Raw genomic sequence first — 22,610 nt, 5'->3', positions numbered from 1 at the left:
GAGGGAATTTCTTAAAATGATAAAATGTTGTTAAGTAGATTGAATCTTTTTTATACAGTAGAGTAGCAAAGTGAGTAGCATGATGCAAATAGATAAGAAAGGCTCAAACAAATACAACTACATTAAAAATAGTGTTAGCAGGGTAAAAAACAACTGTATTTACAGAATAGGTAATACAACACCAAAAATTTACACTGAAATAAAATAGCACTTGCTGTGGGTTGGACCAGCTATGCATAAGTTTAAACATAGTCCATTTTAAATTTTTGTTCTAGCTCATGACAGAGTTTATGCTCTACTAACGTTTAAGGTGTTGAACCTGCTGAGAAAGTTTCAACATAGGCTTTAGTTGTAACTTAAATATTACACCTACCTCCTACTAGGTGAAAAGTCCTCCATAAAGTTTGGTTGTCATGGTTATAGTCTTGAAAGATGGGATGATGAGGGGCTGATGAAGTTACTGGCTGTTTGTAGTCAGGAGTGTGTGATCTGTGATCAATTAAACAGCTGTTTTCTATCGCCAAAGATAATTTCTGCTGTTGGTTGTTAAATTATCTTATTATATTGAATATTTCACCTCTTAATGTTGGTGCAGGGACGATTTTAGAGTTTGGTGGGGCCATAGGCAAAATTATCAAAAGAGGTCCACAAGCATTAAACGCAGTGCTTTCAGTGGAAAAAGTAAGTGCCTGTACTCCTCTTAATCACCTGTTGTCAGAGTGTCACACAGCCACAAAACTAATTCGGCTGATACAAAACAAAAATCCTATCCCAGTCATTTTTAGCTGAACTGCAGTACATTACACATATTTGGATTTTTTTTATCAACTAAGAAATAACACAGTCACTTCTAAGTGAAATCCACATGGCTCATTTGCCACACTGGTGCTTTTATGAACAGCCAGCTGATCAGTGTCAACTATGGAAATGAAAAATGACATCAAAATAAACTACATGTGTGGAGGAAACACATAATATTAAACCGTAAAGCTTATTAAATAAAATGGCTATCTATAAACAATTTGCAACCAGCCATACACCTAACAGTAGCTTAAGTGTTCACCACACATTATTATCTGCTCTGCTTACCACTGTCTTTTCCTCTCTTTCGTTTTTTGCTCCTGGACAAGTAACTCCTCTTCATTATGTACTGTTGATGTCATGTGACTTTGATTGACTCACTTCAGTAAGGTTACTGGATGTAGCAGTGCAAGAGGGATGACAAAAAGACTGAAATGTGTTAATTTGTTCAACTTCAAACTTTAAATTGTGTGATTTAAGGGCTGAAGTTTTAGGTCTGAACTACATTTGAATATTGGTATTGGCTGAAAATATTTTGTAAATTCCGTTTATCAGACATCAGAAAAAATCCAATAAACTGCATCCCTAAATTTTATGTCTCTGTGGTGTACCAAACAATGACACAACTTGATATATAACTTACCTAGTTTCAATGACTTTAGTGTGGACTTTATGCCAGAACTTACAACATAACTTACCCATATCTGGTGCTATTTTGGCCATAAATGTATTTTTTTGTTTGTTTTTTATTGTTGTTACAAATCATCATTTTTATATATTAATGTTTTATTCCACTCATTTATTCCCTATTTTGCTTGTTTTTGAAAGTGTTTAGATGGTTTAGGTTTGACAAAGACATGTGAGATGTGATCAGATGTTGTAAAATCAACCAGTAATCAGATTTCATAATCTTGATCTCCGACCAAATACCAAAATAATTGCAGTTATTATTTTTACCTTAATCAAGCTGCCTTTGCTGGTGAAACAGATGAAGTGATAAAATAATACAGGCACTAGATGAACCTCTTATAGTTTACATTTTTTCCCCTCTTGTCTGTTGCCTTCTCAGGTCTCGCAGGTGCCATAGCTGACCTGGATAAGAGAAAAGAATTATACGGTAGAAACCTGATACCTCCAAAGAAGCCAAAAACCTTCCTGCAGCTGGTATGGGAAGCCCTGCAGGACGTTACCCTCATCATCCTGGAGATCGCTGCCCTGATCTCTCTCGGCCTCTCCTTTTACCACCCTCCCGGAGAGAGCAGCGGAGAGAGTAAGTGAAGTAGCTTTTGTGACATCACTTCTTTTTAAAAGCTCTCTCGTTATTCACTTGGAGCACATGCACATGTGTCAGGACAGTTATGTCTGGGATCTAATCATTGCTGAGGACTGCATCTGCCTGCTGACATTCCTTCATCTGACATTACAAGCACTTGCTGACACACTTACACCTACATGTATGCACACACATTTTTAATTGTTGAGGCAGGTCACACTTTATTTGTGACCCGCCACATGAGATCAAGTGACTCATCAACCATACTGGTAATCTCATGTTTGTGTGTGAGTGTGAATTATCTATGTGCTAAATGTGAGTATAAAAGGTACTGGGAAGGTTAATGAAGTGTTGAGTAGAGAAATAACCTTGAGCTCCCAGTGCCCATACATCAGCCCTGTGAGCCGTGAAACAGGAAATGAAGACAGAGACCATAACAAGGTGCTGCATCAGCAACATCAGTCATTGCTCCTAGCATTATCTCAGTAATGGAATTCAGTTATCCTGCCAAAGGGACCAGTCATCAATTTAAGGGCTTTAAAAAGGTAGAAGTACCGGGTAAAGGAGAAGTAGTTAACTCCGTCTTGCCTGCATGGGTAGTTAGTCAGATAATGTCTGAGTTAACACATTTTTTACATGGTTAGACCAGTTTAATGAGAAAGCAAATAAATGATTTACTCAGTCAAGCAAATAGTTAAGTTATTAATTTATTGGTTGATTTTAATTTGAGACTTAGTTTCCGTTCTCTTCTTTTCATAGTCTTTGCCCTTTCACCTCAGCTGTATCACTTTATGACTGAGTTCTCTACATCATCAAATCTAAGTAATGCTGAAAAAGCCAAAAGGGATCATTATGATAATAACTGCGTCCATCTGCAGATACATAATAAAGCTTCTCTTCGACTTGAGGCAAGTAAAGGTGCCACTAAGCAAGTCTGGCCTTATTTTAGAAGGATGAGAAAGGATTTTAAAAGAAGTGAAAAGCAGAGCGATTTCTTAAGATACGAATGCATATATATACTAAAGACAGCAAATAGATATATACAGTATGTGTGTATGGTGTGTGTGTTTGTGAAACAGAATATCAGACACAAGGCCTTAAGAAGGTAGGGATGTTTTTGGATGTAGAGATCCAAAAGACGTACTTAAACAACAAGAAGTAGCTCAACTGTACTTTTGAAGACTCATGACAAAATTAGGGAGTTAATAAAAGGATGGCACTTATAACTTGGCCAGCAGTTTATATTCAGGGCTATTTTTACAAATTTTATTGGCAAGGTGTCCTTACATGTATCCATTAAAAGAGATGCTGTGACATTGCAAGTCATCACATCTCACTTCAGTGTCTTGGCAGAGTCCTGAAAATTGAATGATTTAACTGAATTGGTTTCTCAGTTAAATACATTTGCCTTAATGAAAAAGAACCTCATTAGACATAAAATCAATTCAAATACTGGCTATAAATTTGACAGTACTAAAAATGTACTTAAACTTCATCCTGATGCACAATGTCAATCAAAAAACTTGTTAAGCAAGGCCCTTGATCTAATGACAATTCTATTCTGAATCTACACTCAATGAAAATGTTTTTAAAAATCATTACATAAGTATTCATAAACATTTTCATATCAGAGCTGGCTTTCTGTTGTGTTTATTAATAGGTCAGCAGAAGCTCAAGAGTCCAGAAATAGAAAGTGGTGGGATGACTTAATTCTCATTTGCATATGAAACAGCCTGGCTGCAGCTGAAAGAAGAGGCTCTTAATTACATCTAAAACAAAACCCTGATAGAAATAATAAGAATAACAAAAATGACATATACTAAATGTAGACATCAAGACTGACATGACATGGGAAAATGTCCATCTTGGAGAACAGAAGATTTTGAAAACTGCTTTTTATTGATCTGCTCCCTATTTTTTAAGTTGTTCTTCCAGCGTAATTTTTGTGCTGAAACTTCAGCACCATGGACAGCTACACGTTAGTCTCCTGACTATCTTTCATATTGACAAAGGATCCATTTGAAAACTGCAAAGCATTACCTCCATTGTTTTTCCTTTCCACACTTCCTTGACCTTGACAAACAATGACACAGAGTCATGGAGAAGTGTGAATAAGAGGAGAGGAAAAGACAACTGTGATGATAAGAGACTCTGACTGCAGTTAACACGAGGTAGATGTTGTAGATGTAACATGAGTGTGCTGTGTAAAATCTACAATCTACAGATGATCTCCCAGTACCTCTCCTGTGCTGTTTAATGCTGCAAATAAAACATGGAAACAATGGAGATAAAAATGCCCTCACTGAGGGTGTTTTGGGTTTATGAATGGCCCCTCTAGTATGCTTGTAGCCAATACTACTTGATATAAAGTACCATTTCATTTATGATTTTTAATTATGATTTTATGATGTGTAATTACTAAATTGTACCTTATTTGTTTGATAAAACCAATTAAATTTAATTCCCTCTTGTTCCAAGCGGTTAATATTGTTACAGTATATGTCTGTTCTGTCTTACTTTCAGGTTTTAAGTAATATGTGAAGCACCTTGAGCTGCAAATGTCATCCAAATAGAAGAAGTCTCACTTTATAATGGCAGTGATTCAACTTCCACTTCACTAATCTTTAATATCTCAAAAAAGTAACAAAAATGCAGTTTGAGTTATGGAGTTATTGCATGTGAGGTAGCATGGTTGTCAGGTCTAGAATATTCTTTATCTTATCTTACTCATCTTGTATTTATCCACATGAATCCGAGGTCAGATTTAATTAAAATGATGATTAATTGCAGTAAAGATCACTTTCACTCTGGCCATGTTGATTACTTGTTTTTTCTACTGTAAGGAAGAAGTTGTTGTCAGGAATTGTGGGTCATTTTGTCTTCTCTCCCTTGGTAAAGGATGGTCAAGGGTATCCTTGGTTGATAAAGCAAATTATAAGGGAAAATACAGTCTTATTATTATTATACCTTTAGGTTTACAGAATTTTAAAAACTCTCACCATGGCCAACAACTATATACCCACCTTCCGAAAAAACAAATATTCAAATGCACCAAAAATTACGTGTCTCCTACATGTTTGAATCAAAGAGCTGTACAATCAGAACCATGGACAGCTGCCAAAGTGCTGCATTTATTAGCAAAACTGAACTTACCCAAAGCAAGCCTGCCCATAAGGAAGAAAAAATAAGGAGGGAAGCTTTCTGGAGCCCAGTGACACGGTGGGCCGATGAAGGTTAGCAAAAGCATGGTCTTCCTTAATTTGAGCAATGATAACCAAGTTATTTTAAACAAACAAACACAAAATGGAATCAATCAACAAACGTTCTGTCTGTCATATTTATGACAGGCCAATCAGAGCAACAAGACAGAATTATGTTGTATGCATGTGCAGCTCCAGAGGTAATGTTAGCTGGCTTGACAGGTAAACAATGGCGTAGTGCATAAACAGATGGCACAAGAGCTATAATACCTTTTCTCTCATAAATAAGCCTTTGGTGTGGTTCTTTTCTCTTTAATTCATGAAGAAATGTGGGCAATTCTGATGAAACTGCAGCTACATCCGAGCTAATTGCTACACACTAGCAGCAGCCATCAGTATCAGCTCTGAGTTCACCTGCAGCTACCAACTTGTTCTCCTCAGATTACTCTGATTAGTCCAAACTGTGTTTGCACAAATAGTGTGGATTGGAGCTTTCCAAGATAGATTTGCCTGATGACAGACTGGCAAATCCATCTGCTCCGCAAGGTTATTGGAACTGGTTATTGGAGCTTCTAGGTCATTTCATTTTGGAATCTATGTAACTCTGCCAGGAGCTGAAAAACAGCTGGGATACCTGAAAAGAAAGGAGAGGAAAAGAAAGTACATATGACCAAACAAAAACAATTTTTTTTTTTAACTAGCATTGAAAATGAGTTGCTCCACAGTTTTAAAGATCTACAAAGAAAGTACAGTATCCCTCCAAAACATTTCTTCAAGTACCTACAGAAAAGGTGCTAACTTTTAAAAGCTTTAAATCAATCCACTCTCAGATCTTCTCTGTTGAGCCTTGAAAAAAATCATACTAGATAAACTTAATGGTTGTGGCCAGGTTTCCCTTCTTTATAAATTTAATGTAAATATGTAGTTCCAAAGAATCATTAGACAATAAGAGGTTGGCGTGGTCCAGTGACTTAGATGAAGTGATTTCTGAAGATGATTGGAAGAGTCTGCCCATAATACACAAAGATTCATTAACTGAATCTTCAGTTAATGTAAACCCCTCTTTAAATCAATATATACAGGTTGAGATATAGAACTTAACATAACATAAAAAATTGTATTAGGCTATAGATTTAAATATAGTCTCTTTATGCTGATAATTACCTATATTTTTGGGTCATACTTAATTGGACTGGTAGATTTTTTTTAGATCAAAGACTTCACATTTTTCTGCTGTTTGGTACAATTTAATGAACATCATATTGATTGTAAACCCTCTATAGTGTACAAGAAAGTCCCAAGTGCTTGTGGAGTCCGGTTCTTGGTTAAAATAGACACTGCATATCCATCGTGTATAATATGGGGTCTGTACCAGTTCCCCTGTGAGCTGCAAGTGTTTTATAGTCCAAAGCAAATCGCCCCACTGAGGGCTTTTGAAGTCAGCTTGCCAGGAGTGTCAGGCACAATGGCTCCCAGAGTATTACATGAAGCAGCACGAGGAGGACTGGGAATAAGCCTCGTTTCATTCCAAAATATATCCCAGTCTGTGAGTGCACTGCCGGCTGACTGCTGGGCATTCATTTGAAGTGGAGCAAATGAATGAAGAGGCGAGGTGAATTCTCTGAAGGTCATTTCAGCCAGAGTAAATTTTGTAGCCTTTAATATTGCACAGAGAAGAAAAATTGCACTTATTCATGTGTTTGTCTCTTTATATATATACACACACAGTCAAAGCTTTTCACAGCTTTCATTGCTTTCATAAGCTTCAATTTTATCTCTTTGTGTCCTTTTATTATGAAGTGTTCATATTCCACTAAGTAATAAGCATACAAATATCTGTATGTAGCTTGTTATCTAAAGACTTAAATCTATATGCATGTATGAAAACACAGCATGCTAGACAATATATGACATCCCTGTAATGTTCCTCTTTTTCTTGAAACTGCAGGTTGTGGTGCAGCAGCAGGTGGAGTAGAAGATGAGGGTGAGGCCGATGCCGGCTGGATCGAGGGTGCAGCTATCCTGTTGTCTGTGGTGTGTGTGGTGCTGGTGACAGCCTTTAATGACTGGTCGAAGGAGAAGCAGTTTCGTGGGCTACAGAGCCGCATCGAGCAGGAACAGAAATTTCAGGTGGTCCGAGGTAGCCAGGTCATACAGCTGCCTGTGGCTGACATAGTGGTGGGGGACATCGCACAGGTCAAATATGGTAAGTGTCTAGGGTCAAAGTGTGTTTGTGAGGATCTACACAGTTGATAATGAGAATTTTTAATTAAGAGATGCTTGGAATTACAGATGTCTAAAACATGAGTTCCCATTGCTGTCACTGCCACAACCTCTCCCCTTCTGAGTAATCAAAATACACTGGTATATCTTTGGCATGGTTTTACTTACAGTCTTACATTTACATAGTTAACAAAACCAGGCAACATTAAAACTGTCCAGCATTTCCTTTCCTAAAAACTTTCATATCACTTATTATTTTCTTTTTTCATTCATTCCTTCCTTTTTTTCAGCCTTGGCTTTGGTTAAAACTTTCTGACACATTTTAATAACTTTGATGCTTCTGACGTGCCCACTGACTGACTCAATCGGGCTGTCCATTGTTCTGTGTAAAGTAATTTTCATGCTCCAGTAGCTCAAAATAGACTTCCAGCTCATTTCCAGAGGGGGATTAAAGTTATGAAGTCCACCTTTGGCAATTAAATATATTTAAGATACAGTATGTTAATGTTAAGAAATTAATTAGCTGCAGACTGACTCATACATAGATAAAAACGCACATCCTCTCCCAGTGCCTTTTTGTTAGCAGAATATCATCAAAATCTATCCCACCAATATTAAACTCTAATGAATCTTATGAGTTGTCTAGACTGTTTTATTTTTTTTAATGTCATAATTGTTTTTATGTCAATCAGTTTCTCAAATAGAATGTGTTTTGTTACAGGTGATCTGCTTCCTGCTGATGGAGTGTTGATCCAGGGAAATGATCTGAAGATTGATGAATCCTCCTTGACCGGAGAGTCTGACCATGTCAGAAAGGCTGCAGACAAGGACCCCATGCTGTTGTCAGGTATGTTTCCAGTTTTCTGCAAAGCATGGGCCCTATTTAGGCGTGTTAAGTGCATTGTCTGGAATGCACAGCACACAGTGATTTGAGGCAGGTACATCTGCATACTGCTATTTGCTCAGTGCACAATATGTGTGCAAAGACAGGTGCAGCCTGAATATACATTGGTGTGTTTTGGGTGTAACATGAATCAAACCTGGCAGGTGCACCTGAGGAAAGGTGCGTTGGTTTTCACACGGCAGTTTTCAGTCTTTATTTTCTAACAGCTCATTGTATTTATCTCCTATCTTTGCACCTCTTAACACATAGAGCACAAACAGGACACTGTATGTAGTATGTTGATTGGGGAAATTCAATTGTTTCACTGAAGCTCTCCAGCAACATAACTGATAAAAGTGATGTGTTGAATATTTCTGTGTGAGGCACAAAAGTATAACCTCCTTCATTTTAAACTTAATACATACCTCAATATCAAATAAGATTGGCTTTAACCTATTATTTTCTTATTTTCACTGCTGGAATCCTTGAACAGTCTACAGTTATATCAGTGAGCTATAGTCTTAGTGGCAGGCTTTATTATAGATTCAAGTCTTTGTTGCATGAGAGCATGTGAATGTGTGTGCTTCTGTGTGTGTTTGAGTACATTAGAGGAGCGCACATAGGAGTGAGCACATGAAGAAGAGTATAGAAATAGATAGCCTCCTGTCGAATTAAAAACGCACTAGACTTTAGAGAGGGTGGGCTGTTGTGTTACTTATGGTTGGAACAAGCTCTGTAGAAGTGTGCTTTGAGGTTGCCTATGTGTGCCCATCTGAACATGTTCTCTGAATAACAGGAACACACTGTGCCACAGACTTAGGAGTTGAGACCAGGTTATAGGTGGTCCAAGGTGCAGTTGTTTTGGGGGCTCTAAAGGTAGAAACATGCTGACATTGTGTGGACCATGGATCATTTTAAGAGTGCAAGTATGTATGCTAATTAAACATGAGCGCTCCACATAAAAGTGACAACTGCATCAGATGGAAAATAGGGAAGACTCCAGCACTATTGGCCAAGATGCTTTACACCCCATGTCACTGTCAAGTTTCCTTGTGTGATGTTTTGGTGTCAAGGAGACAGGGCACGTGTATTTCACACCTTATATTTCACCTTTTTTTTGTAGAATACCTCAGCATACACATCTGTTTTGTAATAGTATTCAAGCAGTAAATGCTTATTTACATCTAAATAAGATAATTTTGAATTTTGGCACAAGTAAATCAAGTCTTAATCAACATTTAAAGCATTTTCCCCAAGCAAAAACCTCTGGTCCTGAAAAATGAAGTCAATGCTGAAGTGCAAAAAAATTGCAATACTCTAAGTGTCCACTTGGGATTGGCTGCAGGAACACTGGAAGTCACACACACAACAAATGTTACAAAGCTGTTTTCTATTCTAGAAATAAACTGGTTTACAGCTTGGTTCAAAATATGAATCATGTCTCATTACCTAATGTCTTCATGTCCTCACACTGTACGGGGGGTGAATTTATTTGTACCACAATCGTTTCGAATATATTTAGGAAAAGCCTCACTGCGCACTAATTGGCACATCTCATTTGATTGTCAGATAGCTTGACAGGCAGGAGCTACCCCTCTGTCAAGCAGAATGCTAGCTAGCTAGCTGACATGAAGTCGAGTTAGTGGGAGGGCTGTTAGGTTGAGCCAAAGTTCGGCTGAGACAGCGATTTCAATATGGAAGCCACCGCGGGTTGGCTTCAAAGCTGTTTGAGTCCGCCTATTGTAATCAAACAGCTGATGTCACACAGGCTTTGTCCAATTCTTTTTACAGTCTATGATTTTCCCCTAGTTTGATGATACATATTTGTCATCTAGTACCATAGCTGTACTTTAGGGGAAAAAAGCCTGGGTTTGTTCCTCCCACTATTCTATGTCACAGTCTTCAATCCACTGCCTCAAATCATGTAAAGAGTATAGATACGCTGAATGTCTCTTCATAGCTTCATCTAATAGATTGCATTAAGATCTAAATGCGTGATATTAAAGGTCAAACTAAATGCATCAGAGAAATGATTCAAATTTCTACTGAGATTTACCTGACATTACTTAGAGTGCTTAATTTAGGTTTTGTCTTCCTACATCCTCCCAGAGAATTTCTTGAAAAAAAAAACACAAACAAATGAAACATATTACAGGTCACAGTCATGCTTTTACCTTAGACAGATGAACAAAGGCTGTTAATTATAATTTGATTATGGATGCTGGAGAAAAAAGGGTGACAGCCTGTAAAGACAGTCTTTTAATCTCCTTTCCCTCTCCATTGGTTATGTTTTTTTTGCAGCAGTGGTACAAGAATTTGCAGCTTTAAGATTCTTAGAAATTAAGGATACTAGTGATAACAGAAAAGTGGGTTAATCTCTTTGCACATCTTAGTGTTTTTTTTTCCTGTGGATAATTAGCTGTGTGCCTTTTTGCTGCCTACTTTAATTAGCCTCATACTCACCCACACTGGCTTGTTTTCCCAAAGGTTAATAATGTTCTGCGTGTATAAAGGAAATATATATATTCATGTAAAATACAGAGTCACTACAAACTTCAATCACATGTCAAACCATTTCTGCACACTGGATCTAATAAAGTTCAACAGGAAACCCAGAATATATTTTCACCCTTTGTACCATTTACAGTTTTGGTAAATGTGGCTAAATATAGAACGACGGAGGACACAGGCAACTGATAAACAAACTTAATATCCTTGAAAAACCATGTCAGTCCCTCAGAGGAGTCATTGCATGGGGGTTAGCTGTTTTAATTTATACTGCAATATAGTTATTTAATCCAATGAATGGATTAACACTCTGCACGCATAATTAGAGGAGAAGTTGCCAAAATATATTGTCACAATGATCTCCTCTGGGTGCAATTTCAACTTCATGAATTGTTTACCAAATAGTTTAAATCCTGAACCTCAATTTTAAAACCTGTTAGAATACAATGTAGGTGATATAATAGGTTTTTGATGGTACTCCATATCTTAAGGGTTCCAATAATAAAAGACTAAGTATTAAAAGCACTGCTGCCCTTTCTCCAGGGACCCATGTTATGGAGGGGTCAGGGCGCATGGTGGTTACTGCCGTTGGTGTCAACTCTCAGACAGGAATCATCTTCACTCTGCTGGGGGCCGGCTCAGAGGAGGAAGAGAAGAAAGAAAAGAAAGGTAAGTTTATTATATTACTTCTTTATCTCTCGTAAATATGAAGCTTAACATACTTCTGCTGTTGCTTCATCAGTGCAGAGGTAATATGTCTTTTTCTCAGTGTTGCTCAGCAAGGTACATTTGAAAAGGTTTTTGTCATTTCATTATTCTATGTTCTGAAAGTCTGTGAATGCTTGTTGCATAATATCAGTGTTTTTAAATGTTCTTGTTAACAGAAGGGTTATTGAAAATACACTGTCAAATTTCCACCTGTTTAACTTTTTAGGTATTTGTAGCACAATGGTCTTTGCTGAATGTGTGTAAATACTGTGTTAAATGAGTATTGGTGGTACACTTGTGAGCTGCAGTATCCAGGTTCTGTGGGTTCAGGTGCATTTTATCCTTACTCTCTTATCCTTCCAAATTCTACCCAAAGGAGGGGCAGTGGAAGACGGACACCAGAACACAGGTAGAGTATCACCTTTCTCTGACCCCTGGGAGTGATACTTGATCCTTTTGACCTTTAATGATCCCCCCTCCTCCCCCGATAAACCACCAACTTTACTCTTCACCCATTTTCTGTATCCAAGCACTCCTTCCTCTCCCCCAGTTTAAATCCTCACTTAAAAAGAGAAGCCTCATCATTGATACTGCATCTTTTTAAGTGTTGACAGATGACACATTTCACAGTGCATAATCCTCTCTCCTTATAACAGGCACTGCACTCATCAAACTAACTAGCAAGCATTCAACATCGGTCCTGTTTCAAAGACGTATTGAATGCCATGAGCAAAAAAAAAAAAAAAAAAAAAAAAAAAAAGTCTGTCAGATTCATCTCATTTTGTGTGCTGGAACAATGACATGAGAGTGACAACCTTACAGGTGTACAGCACATGTACCAGCAGTGGTAGAAGTCAGGTTAAGATCTTCCATGTGCACATAAAGATTTTAACATCAGTAAGGAGTGTTTCAAGTGCCTTCTCAGACGGTAGCCTGCATGAGTAGCATGCCATGTGTTTTAAAGCACTGTGTCAGATTTGTCACATTATGCAAGGAAACAGAAAAGCCTGTCATCCCATAGCAGAATGTACATTCTTGATCTGAACACTAACAGATGCTAGACGTGTTCTTGTTTCGATTTGTAAACATTTCTTTTGATCTGGCTGTGGCACAGTGAAAAATAAGCATAAATTTCTCAGTTTTAATTAAATGATAAGACTGATCAAATCAGGATAAATAATAGCCAGTGTCCAAACTATACAAGTGGCAACAAACAACACAGTGTAGCAAGTGATCAGGTCCCAGACAGGTATGAAGTAAACCCTCCACATTCATTATAAATGGTAATTCACCGAAATGATTTCAAGTTAATATAACCTTTACCATCCATGACACTTTGGTAAAAGTTGCAGATTTGGTTGAAAATGACATATACAATTCTAATCATAAGCGTCAAGGTTGTCATCTTCATGCAGCCATCTGCAATTTGCACTGAAAACACTGGGATTCCCTTTACAGTTAAGAAAGACCTTGCTGTTCCAATAGCATAAAATGAATTACACAGTTGTATAATTCATTTTATGCTTTTGGAACAGCAGCAGCATAAAATGAATTATACAGTTGTATTTAAGGTTTCATACAACTGAAATTAATGCATTTAAATTGTAATTGAACTCAAGACACAGAGTCTAGATGGAGAAAGGGACACGATTCTTGACTTTTAATTGAGTTTCCTTCAAAGCCATGTGAGCAGGAAATCACAACAACACTTAGAAGTAGGCTAAGTGACAAAAAATGACAAGACTTTTAACCCAATTATGTAGCTGTTTGGCACATGTGTGTTTCCCTGACTAATACATGGGCTGGTTAAGCTTTTCCTTTTTTTTTTTGTTTTTGTTTTTGTTTTTTTTTACTTAACAGGTTTTTAATTTCAGATTCAGTCAGCAACACCTTTTCGTTTTTCTTTTCTTGCTAAAAGATACTACATGAATAACATGGTTAAAACAATTTTTACTTTGAGATAAATACACAGCATATTATAAGAACATAACAACATAAAAGTTAATCCAGTGTTGTCCAATTACAGGTTGTAAAAACTGTGCATAAATTCAACAGCGGTTTTGTCTTTTCTGTAGCTCCTGTTTTGTATTTTGTTATAATTTCATACATGTTATGATCAGATTCCATGTTTCATCTCTGTTGAGTGTTATACATCAGTTTATTAACATGAAAATAAGTAAATCATTTCTCACACAAATGACAAAATTGAATTTGCATTACACATTTTAATTCACTCTCACCATGACACTAAACTTTAGTTTACAGATACATACTATGTCTATGCTGAATCTCTTAAATGTGCTATAACCATGTTATTTCTGTTCATTGTCTTGTGTGTGCACGTGCGTGTGTGTGTTTGTGCGTGGGCGCGTGTGTGCGTTTTTGTTCATTCATGTTCGGCCTTCATTGTTACTGGCTAGACTGCTCCCATCCCCCTATCCACCCCATCGCAACTATAGCCACGGATGGGGCTGCAGGCATTAATGCCCCTGGCAGTGCCAGCCTAATTAATGGTAGGTTGACAAAACCTCTGATCTCTCATCTCTTTCTGTTGTGACTTTTGACTCCTCCCTCCTCCTTCATTTTCCAACTGCCCCTGTCATGGGTTCTCACCTTCTGCTCTGCTCTACCTGTTCCTCCAGTTGTGTCAGACCCTTTCGTATCCATACTGTCCAAGCATGTCCTTTGTAGTTGTAGAAATTAGTCTGCTTTTTTGTCTTCTCTCTATGCTATCCTTTGTCTTACAAGGTTTCAAGGTATATCCTACATAGCTCAGAATTCCTAGTGGTTGCTGTGATTGTTTCTTAACTTAAATGCATTCAAGGATGACAAAAATGTGTAGTTTTTCAACATATGAGGTTTACTTCTGCTTATTCAATACTTGAAAAAAAAGTTCATAAAGATAAGTTCACCTTAAGAATGGAAATAAAGGTTTCTGTTGAGCTGTTTTTAGTTTGCTTTTGGTGATAAAATGGTCATATAAAGTCAGGCTCCTCACCATATACAAAGGGATGGTAAAGTATGGTGAAACAATCACATAGAAGGGCCATCTCCTTGGGCTAAGTGTCCTTTGAGAACACTTATTGCAAATCCTCTGTGTCTGTGTTAGCTGGACAAGATGCAAAGGATTAACTTCCTTCACGGTTGCACCATGTTTGTTCTTATCTCGAGTCTCCTTGGAGAGCAGCCACAAAATGTTTGTGCTCAAGGTAGGAGGGGCGTGCCATTTGCTCTGTAATGATGACCTTGTGTTGTCCTGGGCTGGAATGGAGCAATTTGTCATCTTCAGCTTTATTGTGACTCCAGGGAACTGGCTAATGTGGAAGTGGAGGTAAAACGAGTCATTTATCCTGCACATACATACTGAAGATTTTCAGAGAATCTGGTCCTCCAGCTCTACCTGAGAAATTTTTCTCCATGATCACACAGAGCTGAAGGATAGATTTTTGTACCATTTAACGCTTGTCTATTACTGAGACAAACAGTGCACGTGTGCACAATTTTAACCCAGGGAGATAATGGAATGAACAGTGCTATGTATGATAGTTTGCCTGAGTTTTAATGTCTAGTTCTGCACACATTGTAAGTTTATGTGTAGATTTAAAGTTGATGAGTCTTGAAACTTTTGTAAATAATGTAGGCTCTGTTTGTGCACCTCTGAAAACAATCTCTGAGTTGCAGCCCCACCAGGTGTTTGACTCTGGAGTTTATAGGAATGAAATATGATTGTCCCATACATTTGATTTAAGTACACTCCTTGTATAAGCAGAGTGCAACAGCATTACAATTCACTTTCCCTGAACTCATATTTCGATTTTCCTCCAGTTGTTCTTATGTAACTTTACCATGTGGGAGGCTTTCCTTCAGGCTCTCTCTCTCTCTCTGTGTGTCTCTTTCTCTCTTTCTGTCTCTCTCTCTCTCTCTCTCTCTCTCTCTCTCTCTCTCTCTGTCTCTCTCTCGCTCTCTCTCTCGCTCGTTCACTTTCTGTAAAGTTCACATACTCAGTCTGCTTCCCTCTAAGTGTATGATCTTGCATGTGCTTTCTGATTTCCTCTTATGCATGCTGTCCCCTTTTTGTTTGTACAAGTCTGTGTGTCTGTGGTGTACTTCCCTTCACTGTTAGTACTTAATTAAATTCTTTATCTACTTTATGTCTTAATATCTCAGTGTATAATATAACTAAATAAAATGTGTGGTTCTTGATTCTATGTCTGGATAAACATAGTTTAAGTAGGTCATATATAAAATCAGAAGAAAATGCAAATTTTTAAATGTTGGACCCCACTTGATAAATGTCTCAGAAAGGCCCAGTAGGTATTTTATTAACCTTATTATTTTATGCAAGTAAATGATTTCTAATAAACACTTTTTTCTCCATACAATTAAAAAAAATCTGCACAATAAAGTGTTTGTCTGTGCTCAGTCCATTAAATTGGGTTTCATTTACACCTTTCCAGTGACTGTAGCTTGTTGTTACATACATCATTTACATATCACAAGCCTTTCTATGTGACTGTCATAGAGACGTTGTATTAAAAGTCATTTTCCTGTCTCTCTGTGATTTTTTTGGTTCTCACTGTGTATCGTCCCTGTGGTGATTATCTGTTTACTTGTCTGCCTTGGTTATTTTTGTCGTTATTGTCTTGTATGTCTCCATCATAGGTAAAATGCAAGATGGCAATATGGAGAACAACCAGATTAAAGGTAACCAAACCATATCTTTCACTCTGTCTCCCTCTCTGCCTTCCCTCTCCCTCTTCTTCTTCTCCCTCTTCTCTTTCGTCTTCTCATCTTATCCCCCTCTATGGTGTGTGGTGTAAGCTCTGGGTCAAATGCAGATGAAATCCTTCCATTTCTTTGTTTATTTCAGCCTAGATTGTCTTTGTAACAGTTCCAAACTGCCTCTTACTGTGCAGTATTCAGATTCCAAGGGACTCTGACAAAGTCTGCCAAAGACCAAGATAATCCCCTTGAATCTAAGTGTTTGACCCCAGTTTCACCTGCAGTCATATTAGGGTAGAAATTCACTCCTTTTCACTCTGTCTTCCATCGATGTGTTGTCCTTGGTCCGTTGTTGTGTTGTTCTTGTTGTGTTGTTAACTTGTCTTGTTATGTAAAAGACAACCTAAAACCTGTCCCTCGACCCTTGTATCTGCCTCATTCAAACCATCCAAAGCTGTCTTTTTGGTACTGACAAGTTAAATACCTTACAGTGGCTTCCCCTGTTTAACATCTAATGAATTTTGTCCCACAGAGTATGTCATGAAGTGTGTGGGATGGAAGGGATACTATGTGTGTTCAAAACAACAACTTTTATTTTGTGCTTTCATCATTTAATATCAATATCAAATTAATCAAAGTAAGAAAGATGATTAAAAATGCATTTTCGAGGCTATCAAAGTAAGGCTTTTTTGGTTCAAATAAACAGAGATTTTCTTATCAATAACAAGCCCTTACACAGTTTAATGCGTAAAGATATTCTGATACCAAGTAAATGTTCTTTCTGATATCAATCTTGATACTCATACTTGTGTATTGGTGACTAACCCTCTAATTAGGGCTGGACAATTAATTGAATTTTGATCTCGATTTCAATTTTGGCTTCTCATGATCCTAAAAACATTATAATCAAAGAAAAACGATTAATGTGTGCTTCAAAGAGTATTTTTGGGTTGAGTTTTTGGCTGTGTTATTAGTGTTTTTTTGCATGTTGCAAATTTTGCAAGTTTTACAGGAGTGCATGTAGATTTGATATTTATTTTTATTTATTGTTTTTTACTGCTATTATTTAATATATTGTAATTATTTTACTTGTTACTAATTTATTTTTGATTTTTCTTTTAAGTTGTGGTTCAATAAATACTCAAATTTTGAAATCAATGAATAATCGTGTTTATTAATTAACGTGATTTCACTATCAATCAAAATAATCGTGATTATTATTTTTGCCATAATCGTCCAGCCCTACCTCTAATGTCAGTCTTACTGAAAAAAGGTGGTTGATTGCAGATCTCTGTACTCATATTGGTATTAAAACAATTTCATAGATTAAATTATCTCTATTAAAAGTGCATCTTCTTGAACTACACATTTGATTAACTTAGTAATGCTTTTGTACTAGGTACCTTTCAGGACAAGAGGCTATTTTGTTGTCAGTTCTAAAATTTCAAACTTTAAATTGTTTGAATCCTAAGCCAACCTCCATTGTTTTTTAAACAAAAAGTATATCCTTGAAAGTCTATCCATAAGTCTGAGTTGTATCAGAAAAGGCTCCACTGTTAAAACAAACGCAGGGAGAGGGATGGTAGACATATGTTGACAGTGTCAGGGTATCTTAAAAACTAAGGGCAAAAGGTTTAATTACAGGCATGATGTACACAGGCAATGTAGAACTTGCTAGAATAAAAGCAAAGGAGGCTTTAAGAGGAGGAAGACTGTTCATGAAAGTGTATTTATATCACATTTTTCTTTCTTTTCCCTTGTGTACAATTGGATAAAAGTGACACTTAAAAAGTAAAAAAAAAAAAAAAACATCAAGCACATGCCTATTTGTGACCGGGATAGTTGACTGAATTGGTTCCTGGCAATGTATCACATTGGGCATCATACTGTATGTGTGTCACTGGTGGAAAGATGGAGACTGAGAGAGGTAATTGAGGATTAATTTTGTAGCCTGAAAATTATTTTTCATAGAAAATAAATCTGGCCCCTCAGTAAGACTGTTACTTCAGTGAACAGTGAACAAACTTAATCTACAGCTGTTAGGGTGGATTTAACTTAATATTCCTTCTTTACTATGAGATTTCAGTAAATAATGAACATATATTGGTTAGAAATTTTTGACTCATTTTATTTGTTTGTATGAAAGGCAAAGACACTTGCACGAGTCTGCAGCCTAAAGTTCTTGTGTTGTATGTGTTCAAACCTCCCTCCTGGGATTTTGTTTTGGTTAATTGTATAATATTTTTCTATTTAATTTCAGGGTTGAATTAATCTGGGTTTTCCTGTTATATATTAATATATAATATATTCTCTTAAAGAAATGAGCTTCCATAAGCTGTCTTCTATACATTTCTTCATAATGTTTCTATCTATACTGTGCATCAATCACATGATTGATGCTTGAATACATTCCTTGTTTGCTTTTATCATTTAATCCCTGATCTTCCTAAGTTTATTTCAACTGGCCCCACACTAAAAACCAAGCCGCTTATTCTGTTTGGGACTTAAAACAGAAATTCTCTCCACTTTAGTTTATCTAAGCCTTTGTTCTTTGAAATAATGCCTTTTGTTATCCTTCATCTTTTGATTTTGTTCTGGTTCTTCTCTGGTTGCTTTTTCTTTGTTTGGTCCTCTCTATGCGGCACAGTGAATTTTCTCTGTGTGAGAAAATGTGCTTCTCTATATACAAGACTTTCTTTCCACATTATAATTCACATGGCCTGGACTTTGGACTTTGGACCTCTGAATTATTCAGAACTGACTGTTGTGTGCCTGTGAGGAAATGATAGTGTATTATTTAAAAAATATAGAAAAAAAAGGACTTTCCCAACCAAAAGCAAAAGAGGATAAACCATGTAGTGAATTTGATCTAAGAAATGCAGGGACAAACAAACAATACTTTGATGGTATATGAAAGCTTCGAATGAACTGATTATATTTTATCCTATTATGGGATGTCATATTGTTTACTTGGTTTTGAAGTCTAAACTGTATGTCCATACAAGGGTTAAGATTTCTATACCTTGCTCCTTTTTGTCCTCCTCCTATAACGTGTCTGCTGTTTGTTTCTTGTGATGTTTACAGTAAAGAAGCAGGATGGAGCAGCTGCCATGGAGATGCAGCCTCTAAAAAGTGCTGAAGGGGGAGAGGCCGATGAGAAAGAGAGGAAGAAAGTGTCCGTCCCCAAGAAAGAGAAGTCTGTGCTGCAGGGAAAGCTGACCAAACTGGCAGTCCAGATTGGAAAAGCAGGTAAAGCAAATTGCAAGTCCATCACTCAGTCCGGCAGTTAAATGAGGGGCAACAAGGCACTGAAACATAGTCCTGTCATTCAAAGCAAGGTGTTACACTGATCAGACTCACTTCTTACTTAAAGAATGAAGCTTAGAGCAATCAAGGTAGTCTGAAGTGTCTAAATTACAAAACTGAACACTTCCTTTTTATTTTTCTAAATGACATCTCCTCTGTGGATTTGATGAGTCCTCATACTGGTCTCAGCTAGACTAAAGTATGCAAGTGGTTCACTTACAGTACTCTTTTATAATCTATTTCATTATTAGTTGTTATGTCATCTAAAGCAATTTTCAGCACCAAGACTTGATATCTTAAACATTGCTGTAGGTCTGTGCCAGCAAGCATTTTTAGTAACAAATATCCACATGCCAATATACCCACACTGTGGGTGTCCTTTCAGCTGTAACATAGTAGGATTACTGTTGAAAAATTTATAGCCATGAATATTAGTTTCCTGAAATAATTCATACAAAAGAGGAAAGGGTTTCTGGACCAGTATGCAGGAACTCTTATAAACAGAATCATTAGAGTCCTTCAGCTGTACTTTAATAGCTTTAACGTAACAAAAAAATACAAAACTAACAAAAATAACATAAATACATAGACATAATTTTAGCTTCTTCCTTATTTGGTTAAAAGTTAAGAGTTTCTTTTTTATACATCCCTTTTAAGAGGTGCTTGTTTTTCTGATATGCTGGTTCATCAGTTGTTGTTGGCCTGAGTGATTGAATGAGGACGTGGTGTCAGAACAATTAAACACAGTGCATGGATTAGCACCAAGGCAGCATTTTAACATCATATGGCCTTCTTGCAGGTCTGGCAGAAAATCTGTGCCTGCCAAATCAGGGCCTGATAAGCAGTTATTCCCCTATTTACACAACTGTTGCTTATATGCTCTCTTTATAGTCTTAATAAAACACACCTCGTCTGATTCTACCTGATTAAAAGTGTGCCTTTTTAGCTTTTCTTTCAGGTAAAAACATGAAATGTGTGTGGTATTTATGACTCAACAGAATTGCAACATTTAGAAATATTTCATTATGACAGTGCTACTAAGCTGAAAACCTTTTGTGTCTTTTTCCAGGTTTGCTCATGTCGGCCATCACAGTTATCATCCTTGTCCTATTCTTTGCCATCGACAACTTTGTGATGCAGAAACGCCCTTGGCTGCCAGAGTGCACTCCTATTTACATTCAGTACTTTGTAAAGTTCTTCATCATCGGTGTGACTGTGTTGGTGGTGGCTGTGCCGGAGGGGCTGCCGCTGGCGGTCACCATCTCTCTGGCCTACTCTGTCAAGGTGAGAGAGAGCAGACGCATGCAGGCTGTACAATTAAACACTGCTGTTCCCCTGCAGTAAGGGCTGTCAGTTTACACAAGGTTCACATATAGTAATATGGCTATGTCCATTTACACAGTGAAGGTCATTCCTAGCCTTCACTACAGTATTAGGACAGTCAATATAACCTGGTATTTTCAACCAGGAAAAAAATAATATGTTGAATAATTGAATTCTGTCATACATCACTGATTTACAAAACATTCTGCAAAGGAAAAGGGAGATGAACAGGTAAACTGAGGGTGTAAGGCAAGCAACCTTGTGTAGACAGCAGGGGTAGTGTTGTTTGTGTGTTTGTATATTGGGTGGGTTAACTCAAGCAGTGGTTGTGTTCCAACCTTTCTCCTTGGAGCCCCCCTACTTGTATCTAAGAAAAAGCCAAGCCCCCCTGGACCTTAACAAATGAAAAAGTGATGCATTTCTGTCAAAACTCCATATCAGTTTTAACTCATAGATAACACCTTGAGAACATATCTCTACACACTATTCTCTTACCAAAAGACATACAGTTGCAAGAAAAAGTATGTGAACCCTTTGGGATTTCTTGGATTTCTGCATAAATTGGTCAGAAAATGTGTTCTGATCTTCATCTAAGTCACAACAATAGACAAACACGATCTGCTTAAACTAATACCGCACATAAAATGATATGTTTTCACATTTTTATTGAACAAAACATGTAAACATTCATAGTGTAGGGTGGAAGAAGTATGTGAACCTTTGGTTTTAATAACTGGTTGACCCTCCTTTGGCAGCAATGACCTCAACCAAACGTTTCCTGTAGTTGCAGATCAGACCTGCACAACTGTCAGGAGGAATTTTGGACCATTCCTCTTTACAAAGCTGTTTTAGAGCAGCAGTATTATTGGGATCTCTGGTGTGAATCGCTCTCTTGAGGTCATGCCACAGCATCTCAATCGGGTTGAGGTCCGGACTCTGACTGGGCCACTCCAGAAGGCATATTTTCTTCTGTGGAAGCCATTCTGTTGTTGATTTACTTCTATGTCTTGGGTCATTGTTCTGTTGCATCACCCATCCTCTGTTGAGCTTCAGTTGGCAGACAGATGGTCTTAAGTTTTCCTGCAAAATGTCTTGATAAACTTGGGGATTAATTTTTTCCTCATTGACAGCAATCCGTCCAGGCCCTAAGGGCAGCAAAGCAGCCCCAAACCATGATGGCCTCTCCACCATATTTCAGAGGTGGGATGAGGTTTTGACGTTAGTATGCTGTGCCTTTTTTTTCTCCACACATAGCGTTGTGTATTTCTTCCGAACAACTTAATTTTGTTTTCATCTGTCCACAGAATATTTTGCCAGTAGTGCTGTGGAACATCCAGGTGCTCTTTTGCAAACTTCACATGTGCAGCAATGGTTTTTTTTGGATATCAGTGGCTTCCTCCGTGGTGTCTTCCATGAGCTCCATTCTTGTTTAATGTTTTGCTTATTGTAGATTTGTCAACACAAATGTTGCATGTGCCAGAGATTTCTGTAAGTCTTTAGCTGACACTCTAGGATTCTTCTTCACCTCACTGAGTATTCTGCGCTGTGCTCTTGCAGTCATCTTTACAGGAAGACCACGCCTAGGGACAGTGCTGAACTTTCTCTATTTGTAGACAGCCGTGGACACATGAACATCAACCTTTTACAGCTCCATGCAAGTCAA

General features: G+C 37.4%; 1 protein-coding gene across 15 annotated transcripts in view; it reads left to right on the top strand.

Annotated features, from left to right (window-relative positions):
- atp2b2 (ATPase plasma membrane Ca2+ transporting 2) overlaps positions 1–22,610 on the top strand; it is a 200,267-nt gene that overhangs the window by 135,565 nt on the left and 42,092 nt on the right. For 10 of the 15 annotated variants that reach the window (XR_005991591.1, XM_041781370.1, XM_041781377.1 and 7 more), the window contains 9 exons: positions 1,871–2,071; positions 7,223–7,480; positions 8,219–8,344; positions 11,432–11,557; positions 11,973–12,005; positions 14,017–14,109; positions 16,259–16,300; positions 19,403–19,567; positions 20,694–20,908. Coding sequence is in view for 13 of the 15 variants with exons in the window: in XM_041781370.1 (XP_041637304.1) it covers positions 1,871–2,071; positions 7,223–7,480; positions 8,219–8,344; positions 11,432–11,557; positions 11,973–12,005; positions 14,017–14,109; positions 16,259–16,300; positions 19,403–19,567; positions 20,694–20,908 (1,259 nt within the window). In the remaining 2 variants the exon portion in view is untranslated. The remainder of the gene's footprint in view (positions 1–1,870; positions 2,072–7,222; positions 7,481–8,218; positions 8,345–11,431; positions 11,558–11,972; positions 12,006–14,016; positions 14,110–16,258; positions 16,301–19,402; positions 19,568–20,693; positions 20,909–22,610) is intronic. The other 5 variants (XR_005991592.1, XM_041781398.1, XM_041781395.1 and 2 more) reach the window with 4 other exon arrangements.

This window comes from Cheilinus undulatus, linkage group 3 (assembly GCF_018320785.1).
Source record: "Cheilinus undulatus linkage group 3, ASM1832078v1, whole genome shotgun sequence".
Lineage (NCBI taxonomy): Eukaryota > Metazoa > Chordata > Actinopteri > Labriformes > Labridae > Cheilinus > Cheilinus undulatus.
The sequence above is the reverse complement of the archived record's forward strand: the minus strand, read 5'-3'. Positions and strand labels throughout refer to the sequence as shown.